Source organism: Dreissena polymorpha, chromosome 4 (assembly GCF_020536995.1).
Source record: "Dreissena polymorpha isolate Duluth1 chromosome 4, UMN_Dpol_1.0, whole genome shotgun sequence".
Lineage (NCBI taxonomy): Eukaryota > Metazoa > Mollusca > Bivalvia > Myida > Dreissenidae > Dreissena > Dreissena polymorpha.
In genome coordinates, this window is record NC_068358.1 from 123273013 (window position 1) to 123287825 (window position 14813).

Genomic DNA, 14813 nt, shown 5'->3' on the forward strand with positions numbered 1-14813 from the left:
AAATGAAATGATGTGCATAATCTCCATATTGCCATCTGTCCATGTTTCAAGTTTCATGAAAAAATATGAAGAACTTTTTAAGTTATCACAGGATCCAGAAAAGTGTGACAGACAGACTGACTGACAGACTGAGCGCAAACCATAAGTCCCCCTCGGTTTCATCGGTAGGGGACAATAAGCTAGTCAGTCTACTATTAATGTTAACAGGCAAGAGTCACATTTATTCAGCTCATATTAAGCCTTTTTTTTACAAAAGCTAAGATAATTAGAGCTTTGTAAAAACTAAGACACATACCCAAAAAACAACTACAAACGAACCAAAATGCTTATTTCCGTGGTAAACAGTTAATGTGGGAGCCTTACATGCACTGATCTCGCCCTCATGCTGAGCAGTCAGGGTCTCCTGCTGGTACTGCAGGGATCGCTCCATCTCGACCTCGAGGCTCTGTATGTACTCCTTGTGTCGCTCCTTCATCTGGGTCACTATGCCCTCCAGGTTGCTCTTGGTCGTCTGAAGGCTCTCAATGCTGGCCCGGTCCCCCGCCGCAGCCTTCTGCAGGGAAGCGATCTCCCGCTCAAATCTCGGGCATGAGAAGGCCTTCAGCTGCAATATGACGTAAAAGATTATTTTGGCGTAGTTCTGTTCGCATGGTGTGAGGTAGCAGTCTTCATTTACAAATGATTTATATTTAGGGATAGGAAAGAATAGTGAAGTGATATTCTGAATATTTGGTTTTTCATTTTTCAAATATATTTGAGCTCTGCTCTGTGAAAAGGGGGTTTAATGCATGTGCGTTAAGTGTTGTCCCAGATTAGCCTGTGCAGCCTGCACTGGCTAATCAGGGACAACACTTTACTACGCTTTTATGATATTTTGTGTTCTTGAAAGTCTCTTCTTAGTAAAAATCCAGTTTAGACGGAAAGTGTCATCCGTGGTTAGCCTGGACTGCACAGCCTTTCTGGACTGCACAGGCTAATCTGGGACGACACTTTTGGCACATGCATTTAACCCCCTTTTCACAGAGCACAACTCATAAATATTATATATACCTCTATAAATCGTATGTTATGAGCATTTTTGAAAAGGTGATAGGGTATCATGTTTGAGATTGATAATTGATTATAATGTATGTTCGTCATTTGTCACTTGAACAAATTTAATTTTAAAATTTTAATTCCATAAGGTGTAAGATATTTCTGGTAAGCGTATGACCATAGTCATCATTTATTTCAATGCTTTAGTATACTAAATTTCATGTTGCCTTTGTCGTATCACTTAAGCATGTTAAATAATTCTAAATTCTTTAGTCTACACAAATAACCGTGAAACCATTTATTTTCATCAGCACAAAATTTCGTCCTTTTTAAAAAAATGACTATTTCGTCAGCACTTTAATTCGTCCATTTCTGGTTTTGAAAAAAAGCGTCTGATTTGTTTGTAATGTTTGTAATACATGTAATACGCGGTTGCGAAATATTCGTGCTGGGGAAAGAGGGGTGACACTTGGTAGTCACTTGCAGGAGGTGGGCCTTGTTTGGCATATGCCAATTAACAAGTCTGTTATTTCAGGTGATAGTAACTGTCCCTTATTATATTATGTCATCGACACGTTCTTTGTTATGATTAGCGGATAAGTTGGACTGAATAACCGTTAACGAGTGTTTTAAACAACAAAGCCAATTGCAAATTAGTCTTTTTCCATTACAATCACGGTCAAACTGATAACAATCTTACCTTTATCGGCGCCAATTAGAGAAGGTGCGAACATTATGTGTTATAATAAGCGTTAGCTAAATAAAACAAAATTAACACTTGTGCTTTTTACATGAGTATGGGATTTAGTCTGAATGACCTTAGTTTCATTAAAATTTGGTCAATGCAGTTATCAAACTTGTTTTATTATACGAAAGAGGATCTAGTTTGTTAAGTGTTTTTTTTCTGAATGGAACGCTGCATTTATTGATAAACAACAGTATTAAATCTATAAAAAAATGTTTTTGCTATAAAAAAAAACAAAGGTACGGGTTTTTATGTATATGTACAAAAATAGTAGATGCAGTTAAAACCAAACAACCAAACACAAATCAATATGTTCTTTATTAATTTGTAATAAAAGCGCAGAATATATTTCAGTCAGGTGTTGATCACACATCATCATATTTTAATTGCGTTTAATAGTATTGTCTTTAATCAAGATTCGCCGCATGTTGGCTGTATAATCTGCAACACCCCTGACAAACACAAAACACACAATGGGTAATAAAGTTGTTAACAATTAGCGCTAATCAACACTTTTATACCTAAACGAAGTTGACGCATTCGATACAGCCTTATTGCATTTGCGTTTTACAGGAAATGTCAGTTGTCAGTACACTGTATAATGTACACCCCTTTGTGTCAAAACCGGATTTAACTTGAGTGTGAATAGTCCACTGTTTCATGTTCTTTGTATCAATACCATCCGGGTATCTGCACTAGAAGTATACCAGTCTACAAACAAGGTGCGCGCTTCCGCATATGGGTATTCGGACGTTCAAAAAATTGACCTACGGTTTAGCGTTCATGCCGTCGAACGCATTTAGCAATATAACTCGTTTTTTTTTTCACTATTTCTTTACTTTCAAAAAATACTAGTGGCTTATAACTTACCTTGCAATCTTTTTTTACTCGCATTTTGCGAGGGTGCGAGTGTTAATTTCGAGCCCTGTGTATATGCGTGGATTACGCTGGATTTAAATGCCTCAGCCTACTGTAATTCAGTCTTATTTGTTTCAAATAGGGGACATGATTGTTCGTTAGGATCTTGAATTCGTCCATCGGTCGAAGGACGAAAAAGACGAAAATTAATGTCTGACGAATAATAATGGTTTCACAGTTATTCTTTTTACATTTTTTTTTTATTGGTTAATACTTGAATAAATAAATTCTGATAAGATATATGGATTGATTGGCTGTTTGAAGTTAACACAAGGCAAGTGGCCTCTGTTGTCTTCATTACCAGACATTGAAATGTGACTCATATGTCAATTATTTTGGACAATATAGATTAAACATGGAGCATAACATCCTTGCAAACAGATATTTAACTACCAAATACACCAACCCTACCCTCCTCAGTATGCCAATTATCATCTTGTTAATTGATGGCAGCTGATATCCAATCAATGATTGATACCGTATATGAAAGTCATCTGCACTGAACCAAAAATGCAACTTTGCACATACACAATTTTGGGAAGATTTTTTTGCAAAAAATAAATCATGATTATTTCAATCAGAATTTTGGATTTGAATATGCAACCTTTTTTATAAATTAGAAAATTCATTCCCTTATTATAATTTGCCAACACATAAATAAAGGTCAGTTAGAATGAACTCATTAGAATCAATTCAAAAGTTGTTGGTTATGCCCCATACAGAAAACAAAACAATAGGCAATAATTAATGCAAAAAGAGACACGGTCCTATTATTCTTGACCTCTCATTTTTGTCTTTTATCACCATTCAAAGTCTTAAATAAATGTGAACTTCTTAAGAACTAAATGGTATTAACACTTCAAACACTGAACAGCCACAGACTGTGGAACATACAAGAAATGCAAAAATGGTAATAAGCCCCCACATTTTCCTGAAAATGAAGGGTTGAGCATGACTCTGAAAAGCCTACAGACAGGGTAGGGGGGCTTAAAAAAGCCCTACATAGAAGACTCACCTCGTGTGCCAAGTAGTTGACAGTGGTGGCCATGCCTTCAAAGCCGAGGTTGCTGGTCTGAAGCTGGAGCCGGACCATGTTCAATTGCTTGGTGCGCGTCTCGCACAGTGCCTCCAGGCGCTGAACCTCCTGTGCGTGAATCTCAGCCGAGACTGTCTCCACAACCTTCACCTCCTTCTTGGATTTGGTCGTCTTGTTGCGGTTTTGGTCTGCAATGAAGGAAAACGGGTGTGAAATAAAATGTTGCTTGCGCGCACTGGACACAAAAGTAGCAACCTTCTGAATGTGCTGTTGATGAAAGTTTGCAATGGTTTTGGTCAGCTTTTAACCCATTTATGCCTAGTGGACTCTCCCATTCTTCTAAATTGGATAAATTTATTTAAAAAATTAGGGAATTCTAGTATATTTATTTCTATATTTAGAATATTCCTTACAGAAATTCCTTTAAGCAAACAGTGCAGACCCTGATGAGACGCCGCATCATGTGGCGTCTCATCTGGGTCTACACGCTGTTTGCCAAGGCCTTTTTTCTAGACGCAAGACATAAATGGGTTAATGAAACTTTGTTATAATTTTGGTCAGCGGTTAATGAAAGTTTGCAATGGTGTGGGTCTGCTGTTAATAAAATATTGTAGTGTTTGTGTCTAAAATAGATTAAAAAGTTTTAGTATGCTATTACTGAAAAAGTGTGTTTAGTATCAGGTCTGCAATACTGGTTGACATGTGTTGCTGACCCATTAATTGTTAAGTAGCATGAATTGAATATAGACTTAATTTGTATATATTATTACAGGAATGGAATCTTAGTAAAATAATAAAAGATAACATTTTGAAACCAATGGGTGTATATCATCACAATATTGAAATATAAGATTGCAGTTTAATAACGTTTAAATCAACAGATCTCAAAGAACTGGATGGGCCAACAAAAAGGAGCAAACACAGGTAGAACAAAGAAAATATACTACTTGAGAATTATATACATAACGATAATAAGATAGATAGTTCCCACTAAGAACATCTATAGATATCTACACATAAAACTAAAACATCTTGAACATTTCTAAGCATAGTGAATATTCAAGACATGTGAAACAAACTGAAGCATTATCACTTACAAAATAATCTCAACGTGCTTTAGACAGCTGCATTTATTGCTTTTAAATTTTAAAATTATGTATTCTATTCAGTAATATAGATATATATAAGAAAGAGGCTTGCAGTTGGAGACCTGGGCTCATGTTATGCCCTCAGACTGATCCTGTACAACACTTTCCAATGGATTATTTGTTTTAAATAATTCCATTTTTTCCACAAACCCACAGCAGGCAAAAAGTGCTATCCTGGATCAACCTTTTGGCATCACACAGGCTTATTCCGCAGGACAGCACTTTTTGTTTGGAATTAATCTCATAGTCATAAGTCAAACACTGAACAGCCACAATAAACAGGATTATAATCTTGAGAACCTGGTGTAGAGATTACCGGTAGGTGGACATATCATGCAAATAACTAACTAGCATTGAAGAATCCTGTGCACAAAATCCCATCAGAGAATTCATTGAATATTACCTACTTGAGTGTTCACTGATGATAATTTTTGCCCATTATCTAAGCCTACTGTACCACTAAACACAAAAAAACATCACTTGAAGATCTTTTAAAGTTTAGCTATTACAGGATGACTGTAGGCAATATGTCGAACCTTTCATCATTCATGCCTATGAATATTCAAAAAGCTGCACCATGCACATTTTAACCTTTGACCTTTAGTGTCACCTTGACCTTTACTCAAGGGGGCAATAAAATGCACATTACATGTCTTCACCACATGGTGAACATTTGATGGATAATAGAGTAACAGTTGGGGATGGAGAGTTATGGCAAAATTTAACATTTTACCTTCAGTGTGACCTTGACATTTGAGTTAGGGAAATGGCTGTTGAACATGACTCCAAATGGAGAACTTCTATGGTTAACTATAATACAAATGTAAAACTGCATAACAGATGAATATAAATATTACATTCCATACATATTGTATATGAGCAAATGAAATATTTGACCTCTCAGTGTGACTTTTGGGGTAGGGAGATGGGGGTTACAATATGTCACACATATTTTGCTGCTGCTTAACATTTGTGGATATTAAATTTAAAATTTCATATTAAAGACAAATTTACAGTCCATACAAGCTAAAAAGTTGAAAATCATGCATGCACTTGTTAATGCATAAACACTGTACAATTGTGCAGCTATATTGAATTTTGTGCAAGCGGACTGGACAAAAAGCCCATTTTGATCTCATTGACTTCAATAATAACCTAACAATTCATTTATTGTGCATTTTTTTCTGTGATAATGGCTAGTAAGTAAGGCAAATTGACACGACTAAATCAAAGACAAATTCAGTCAACTGGTTTGGAAAATGAAAATCTATTCTTTCAAGATCCATTGAACACTTTCCAAGAATTGCAATATCAAATTATCAATTAGTAAGCCCCACAAGAAATTAATAATGGGTGGTGCATGGATTCTACTTATCAAGCTGCTGGTGCCAACAATAAGCAGACTGCCTGTTCCTGTTCAACAAAAGATTACGTAACGAGAAATTTGTTTATAATGGGCTCTTTGTTCCTTGGCATGTATGCATTAAACGGCTTCCTATTTTATGCAGTGAATTATTATGGCATAGAATTAAATTTGATTATGTAAGCTTCTGTTCAAACTATTTTATACAAAAGGATAGACTTAAGACTTGTGAAAGTTTGATACTACATTTATCCTGATCAAAGAATTGTGAACAAATATAGAACATGAATAATGAAACATGAGATAGACTTTGCAGCTGTGAAAGATCTATTCTATGGTTATCTTTCAAAGAAATGTGAACAACAGGGATGAATGTTAATGATTACAGTGTGTCACAGAAAAATAATTGAATACATCAACTATTGCATCACAAAACTGCATTCTATACAGAGGCAATAAAACATTAAACTACATCACTTTTCTACAACCTATAAACTGTGGGATTGTAAAAGAAACAAGCAAAAATGATTTGTTCCAAATCTAACAATATTCAAACATTGACAAATATGAATTGCCAATCGTTCAAGATAAATGCATGTTCTATGAGGACTAATGAACGAATGATCCAAGTACACTTCAAGCATAAATAAAGTTAGGATCAATAACATCAAACTTTTTGAGTTTAAAATTCTTTTGAACAATGATACATAATGGTGTATATACCAGTGGTCTCACTTATTACATTTTCAGACTGGGTCTGTGAAAACTGGATTAAATGCATGCGTGTAAAGCTTTGCCCCTGATAAGCTTGTGCAGTCTAGTACACAGGCTAATCAGGGAAGCCACTTTTTGCGTTTTTGGAATTTTTTGTTTAACTCGTTTATGCCTAGTGGACTCTCCCATCCTTCTATTTTGGATCAATTTATTTCCAAAATAAGGGATGTCTAGTATATTAATTTCTATATTTAAAATAATACTTACTGAATTTCCTTTAAACAAACAGCATCATGCGGCGTCTCATCTGGGTCTACGCTGTTTGCAATGTCCTTTTTTCAGGACGCTAGACATAAATGGGTTAAAGGAGGTCTCTTCTTAAACAAAATCCAGTCCAAGACAGAAAGTGTAGTTCCTGACTAGCCTGCGTGGACTGAACAGGCTGATTTGAGATGACACTATATGCAGACGCATTAAGCCCAGTTTTCCCTGAGCAAGGATAATTTGCACCACCATGCACCAAAAATGGAAACATCCAGTCATCAGGGAGACATTCTTGAGCCTTCTTGATGTTAACCCTTTGAGCGCTGGAACCGGATTTTGAAGGCCTTTGAAAACAGTTTGGATCCAGATGAGAAGCCACAGGACGTGGCGTCTCATCAGGATCCAAACTGTTTGCTATTCGGATAGTATTCTTTGAACAAAAATGAAGAAAATGCTTATTTTACAAATTCAGCAGACGACATTTTAGCAGAGGACAAATTTCCCAGCATGCAAAGGGTAAAGCTTATTAGTCTTATTGTAATTGGACAAACGTGAAAACATTACATGTCTGCTGGCAGGAATACAATCATGGCAAGAAGGGGTGGTAATGTCATTCATTTGGAGAACAAATCAAGGGTTTCTGCCCAATTGAAACTGCTACAGACCATGTTTCAGGGAACATTGTTTATACAGTACGCCTGGTTCATTTCAAGCACCTGTAGAAGTGATTAACTGAGGACCAAAACATGTACTTTTTATTTTTTTCTTAGAACCAGTCAAATGGAAATGGAAGGACTAAATCTAATATCAACAACTTACTTAAACATACACAATTCTATACACGCAAAGAAAAATATACAACTCTTTAGAACATATAACCGCAAATTTCATGATTTCAAGTTTTAAGATTTTGTAAGCTTACATCTACCAAATGTGTTAAATGTGTTGCTATTTTTTATTTAAGAGAACTACCATTCATCTCATTTAATACTTTTTAACTCATTTAACAATAACGTAAAGATTTAAAAAAAAAAAAAAAAAACACTTTATGAGCATTTTATTTGCAAGATATAAAATTCACAAAATGCTCATTTCATTGAACATGATAGCATTGGTAAGAAAAGAGGGAAACAAGCTCAAAACAGATCAATACTCTTCAAAAGAGGTCTTTTGAAAGGGAAGGACTGAGTAAACAAATCCAAACCTAGATTTTAACATGAAAACAAACAGCCAAATTGGTTTTGTCACAAGGCATAATGGTGATACCAGGCATATCTATATGTGAAGCGTGCTTATTATCTGGTTTGTTTGGGGACGAATTCCCTTATTGAAAAAATAGTGTATTTAATGCACATTAAATGCAGGGGTATTGGCACCATATTTTAAATGCATTTCATGCACACTAAATGAACACTTAATGCAGAAAATTAACTTAATCCAAATACATGCGTTACAAGGGTATCAATGCTCCTGTTGATGAAAACTTTGTACCATACCATTAGTACACTTTGAGTTTATTTTCAGTGTTTTTACGTAAATTTTAAGTACACAAACGTTTGATGCACATTAAATTCGCTATTTGAGAATGGCCATAGATATAATTTTATGACCCAAATCCTATAATACAAGTTAAATAATGCCTTGACAGGAATCAAGCCCACCCTCCTGAGATTTGTTGTTCAGCAATCTACCTTCTGTATGCGCCAGCATGCCATTGACAAAACTGGCCTTAATGGGTATGAGTTTATGATTTTCATCACTTTGTGCAGTCCAAAACAGACTAATCTGGGAAACATTGTCATTTTTTTACGACAGTTTCTTGTACATTAAAGGGATCTTTTCACGCTTTGGTAAATTGACAAAATTGAAAAAAATTGTTTCAGATTCGTAAGTTTTCGTTTTAGTTATGATATTTGTGAGGAAACAGTAATACTGAACATTAACCATGCTCTAATATAGCCATTATATGCATCTTTTGACGATTTTAAAACCTAAAAATTATAAAGCGTTGCAAAGCGAAACGATTGAATAATTTGGAAAGTTCTGTTTTTGTCGTTAAATTTTGTGAAACTACGAAGATTGCTTATATGAGGTATAAAATACGTCAAGAATGTGAACTCGGCGGAATAGCTCAGTAGGCTAAAGCGTTTTTACTTCAGGACTCTGGCAGGACTCCAGGGGTAACTGGTTCGAAACCTGCTCCGGGCAATGTTCTTTTCCTTTTTTTAATTTTTTTCTTGATTTTTTATTGGAGCTTTTACGATCCAATGTTTACATTTATCAATATAAAGCATTTAATGAATAAGTTAAAAAAATGACAAAATCTGTGAAAAGGCCCCTTTAAAAAAGCTTTTCTCAGGCTCAATTCAGACTGTCTGCAGAAAGGGCCATCCAATTATAATAGGATATGGATTCTGAATAAAACCTTTCTTAAGTGCATGAATGCTCAAATTTCCTAGAATACCCCTATATACACCTTTCAAGAAAGGAACAATGTTAGGTTGAGTGTTTGAAATGTTGCATTTGACTTCATGGCAATCAAGTATCAATAGCAGTGTTTCTAAGGGTCATAAATTCAATAATGATGGGAAATAGCAAATTGAGTTACTGTAAATTAGTAATTTAACAACTATTATGTGTTTATAAAAAAACAAGAGATGTGTTTGTCGGAAACACAATGCCCCCTATTGGGCCGCTTTGAAGCCATCTATTCAACCTTTGACCTTGAAAGATGACCTTGACCTTTCACCACTCAAAAATGTGCAGCTCCATGAGATACGCATGCATTTTAAATATCTAGTTGCTATCTTCAATATTGCAAAATTGACCTTTGACCTTGACCTTGAAGGATGACCTTAACCTATCACCACTCAAATGTGCAGTTCAATGAGATACACATGCATGCCAATTATCAAGTTGCTTAATCTTCAATATTTAAAAAGTTATGGCCAAGTTTTCGGACGGACAGAATATTTGACATTTGACCTTGAAGAATGACCTTGATTTTCACCTTTCACCACTCAAAATGTTCAGCTTCAGGAGATACACATGCATGACAAATATCAAGTTTCTATCTTCAATATTTAAAAAGTTATGGCCAATGTTAAAGTTTTTGGAAGGACGGAATATTTGACATTTGACCGTGAAGGATGACCTTCACCTTTCACCACTCAAAATGTTCAGCTCCAGGAGATACACATGCATGCCAAATATCAAGTTGATATCATCAATAGTGAAAAAGTTATGGCCAGTGTTAAAGTTTTCGGACGGACGGACAGACGCCATATATTAGACATTTGACCTTGAAGAATGACCTTCACCTTTCACCACTCAAAATGTGCAGCTCCATGAGATGCACATGCATGCCAAATATCAAGTTGCTATGTTAAATATTGAAAAAGTTATGACCATTAAAGTGTTCTGACGGACGGACAGACTGACATACTGACCGACGGACAGTTCAACTGCTATATGCCACCCTACCGGGGGGCATAAAAATGTACGATACCTACAGGAGACATTAAAAGCCGTCAAAAACATGAACATTATCAGTGCGACCATATAATAGCCTTTTATCAGCAACAGTATCAACTCAACCGCACAGTCGGTCTTTATCCTTATTTCTATTCCATTATTGAAATCAGGTTGGTCACAATACATTACGTTGCTCCTGAATATGGAATATTGGACATTTATTGCCAAGTTTGGAATACTGATTAATTATCCATTAATTACCATTTTTTTATCACATATTTTTAAAAGGATCTTTAGGAATAATACTATAATGCATATGTATTGCAATATATCTCAAAGCAAAACAGTGCTATAATTGACCCCTGTCATGTGAACATGGGTCTTATGCCATATGCAACCAGCATCACTACACGTACAGACCAGCCTATGCATTTGCACAGTCTGGTCGGTATCTATGCTGGCCACATATGGCAGTAAACAAATAAAACACATTTTTGCATGACGCAGCTCAAATTGTGAACAGATGAATAAATTAACACATGCATACCGTATCTAGTCATGACATACTCCTTCCTCTGCTCTAGGGGACGCCCTAGCCTGCAGGAACGCAAAATAACATCCACACTCTGCCACTGTGCCCGTATACGGTCCTTAGAAAACATGCTGAACCAGGTATTTCCCATTAGATAAGCTAGCTGTCTACATCTTATAATGCAAGAAATAGCAATTGTCACTCAAAGACCACATCATCTTCACATATTTGTCCATCCAAATAATAAATATACTCCACATTCATGCAATCTGTAATGTACTCCATAAAAGAATTTTAATATTTCCTATTTATTGTTTTTCAAATGCTGAGATAAAAACTTTACAGGCTCTTTTTCCATCCTACACTAACTCCATAAAAGAATACATGCTTTTTTATCAACTGTTTACCACTATTGAATGAAAATATTGAAGAGGATTATGCAAATTGACAACTCAATTTTTTTTCATAAAACATCCATCCATTCAGCAGAGACAAAAAGTACAGCGTTGTTCGCATAATGATAGTCACTCGGTGCCGTCACCCATGAATGCTGTCATCACACTCACAGCAACCCAGATATTATAATTATTAGGGTCAATCCTGTCCCACTTCATGTTCAAAGGTACACCTGGGCAAATGCCTTGCAGCAGTTAACATAATGCACACATTCTCTCAGAAGGGTTATCATCAAATTCTACCCTTTATCAAATTTGACAAACAGTAGTATTTATACACTGTATTGAAGCACTCGGGGGTTATCATGACAGTTTGGTCTAACTCTTAACATTCAAACTGAATCAATCTTTTACTAATTCTGTATAAATGAATACTTTGATGTTATCTATTCACTCGCACCGATAATTAAATACATTTTTTTTCAAAATTACAATAATTGAACACTATATAGCCCGAACACTGAATGATCTTCATCATTCTGATCTCTTTTATTTTTAAGATAACCCCATATCAGTCAAAGTTATCAATCAATCAACACTCATTTAATTCCATTCTGAACTGGGAGTCAATATAGATTCCACACTAACCCATATTAAAATTCAATTTGATAACAAGCAGAACTTATAAAATAATAAATGTATTGATAAAAGAAATGCAAAGATGACCTTTTAGATTTGTTTCCACTCTTCATGGAATAATAATCCTTGTACACTCCTGGTTTATTTATTTAAGTTTTCTTTTTTTCTGTAAGTTGCGTTCAATGACGCAAAATCCAGATTTTAATTGGATTTCTTAACCTAATATATCTAACAATGTACCCATTTATTTACATAAAGCGGAGCTATTAAAATCACATTTAATGGCAAGACTTTCACAATTTCGAAATAAATAAATACGAAACAAGACCTTGATTGTTATTTAAAGTTTCACTTGTTTTTTAACAAATTTATTGTTAATCTTCACTTACGAAACTGCACTAAAAGTCTAGGCCACCTTGCTAAAAATTGACAGTTGAATTATTACGAGTCTGTTCTGCCCTTACACAAAAGTACTCCACATTTATTACGCATTAATTTAATAAATTCTTTCACAATCCATTTGGTTTACTTCAACCATTGCCTAATTAAAATTACAAAAACAGAGTATTTCATAAATGACATTAATTAAACCAAACGAAGCAAAACCTCTGGCCTTAATGACCATGTTCAATAGCCCACTGTTTACCTTTGATACACTTTATTTGTTCTGCACCAGAAACAAAGGCCTACGTGTCAACAGTTTTATATATGGAGCCATTGGATATTTGAGACACCAGACATTCAATTCCAATCTTACACTTACCATGTGAGGAAGCCAGGTAAGCAATGGAAGCCCCTTTCATATCAATACTAAAATCTGACATGATCATATCGACAAATATTTGCTGGTTTGGCTCACACTTAAATTGTTTGGTCCCTTTGTGTAAATTAACTGCCATGGTTATTCAGTTTATTCATACAAAATGCAACTGTCATGCTACTATAACCATTTGGTATTTTAAGTTGATTATTCTAATTCAATCATTTCAGTTTGTCATCGATTGTCATCACACTACAAATAATAATTTATTATGAAAAAAGTTTTAAAATAAATTCAACACATTAAATAAAAAATTAATTAAACCACTTGACAACAAGTAATTTATAAAATCATATCAATTGACCCTAACAACATTATGGCAGGAATAAACTAAAAACTCAGATTAGTGGGCCTTATATTTTAACCAGATTTGGTAAGGAAATTAGGGCAATGTTCAGATCAGTAAGCTTTACCAGATTAGAAACTTTAGGAACAACCAGATTAGGTAAGGAATAACAGTTATTTCCAAATCAGCAGGCCTTTATCAGATATGGGAAAAATATCAGATCATAAGGCTTTAACCTGATTGGAAAGGACTACCAGTACTTCCTGATTAATGAGCGTTAACCAGATTTTTGATGAAAGATAAGCATGCTTAGATTAGTATGCCTTATTCAGCATTGGGTAAGAAAAACCAGTAAATTCAGATCATTGGACTTAAGGTGCAGATCAATGGGCCTTAACCAGATTCCAGTGAGAATGCCAGTATGGTCAGATCAGTGGGCCTTTGTGAGAATGCCAGTATGGTCAGATCAGCGGGCCTTAACCAGATTCCAGTGAGAATGCGAGTGTGGTCAGATCAGTGGGCCTTAACCAGATTCAGGTGAGAATGCTAATTTGGTAAGATCAGTGGGCCTTAACCAGATTCAGGTGATAATCCTAGTATGGTCAGATTCAGTGAGGAGCGCCAGTTTCTTCAGTTCAATAGGCCTTAACCAGATCCCAGATGGAACATTTTCTAGCATGTTCAGTTAAATGGACCTTAACCAGATACAGGAATGAAAGTTTGTACAGTATGTTTAAATCAGTGGGGTCTGTACAGTATGTTAAAATCAGTGGGGTCTGTACAGTATGTTAAAATCAGTGGGGTCTGTACAGTATGTTTAAATCAGTGGGGTCTGTACAGTATGTTAAAATCAGTGGGGTCTGTACAGTATGTTAAAATCAGTGGGGTCTGTACAGCATGTTAAAATCAGTGGGCTCTGTACAGTATGTTTAAATAAGTGGGCTCTGTACAGTATGTTAAAATCAGTGGGGTTTGTACAGTATGTTTAAATCAGTGGGGTCTGTACAGTATGTTCAAATCAGTGGGGGCTGTACAGTATGTTAAAATCAGTGGGGGCTGTACAGTATGTTCAAATCAGTGGGGGCTGTACAGTATGTTAAAATCAGTGGGGGCTGTACAGTATGTTAAAATCAGTGGTGGCTGTACAGTATGTTTAAATCAGTGGGGGCTGTACAGTAAGTTCAAATCAGTGGGGGCTGTACAGTTAGTTCAAATCAGTGGGCTCTGTACAGTATGTTAGAATCAGTGGGCTTTGTACAGTATGTTAAAATCAGTGGGCTCTGTACAGTATGATAAAATCAGTGGGGTTTGTACAGTATGTTAAAATCAGTGGGCTCTGTACAGTATGTTAAAATCAGTGGGGGCTGTACAGTATTTTAAAATCAGTGGGTCTGTACAGTATGTTCAAATCAGTGGTTGCTGTACAGTATGTTCAAATCAGCGG

General features: G+C 35.5%; 1 protein-coding gene across 6 annotated transcripts in view; it reads right to left on the reverse strand.

Annotated features, from left to right (window-relative positions):
• The window catches only part of LOC127880216 (restin homolog), a 114399-nt gene that overhangs the window by 31864 nt on the left and 67722 nt on the right, over nt 1–14813 (reverse strand). For all 6 annotated transcript variants that reach the window (XR_008049468.1, XM_052427494.1, XM_052427491.1 and 3 more), the window contains 2 exons: nt 3714–3922; nt 364–604 (listed from right to left, as the gene is read on the reverse strand). Coding sequence is in view for 5 of the 6 variants with exons in the window: in XM_052427494.1 (XP_052283454.1) it covers nt 364–604; nt 3714–3922 (450 nt within the window). In the remaining variant the exon portion in view is untranslated. The remainder of the gene's footprint in view (nt 1–363; nt 605–3713; nt 3923–14813) is intronic.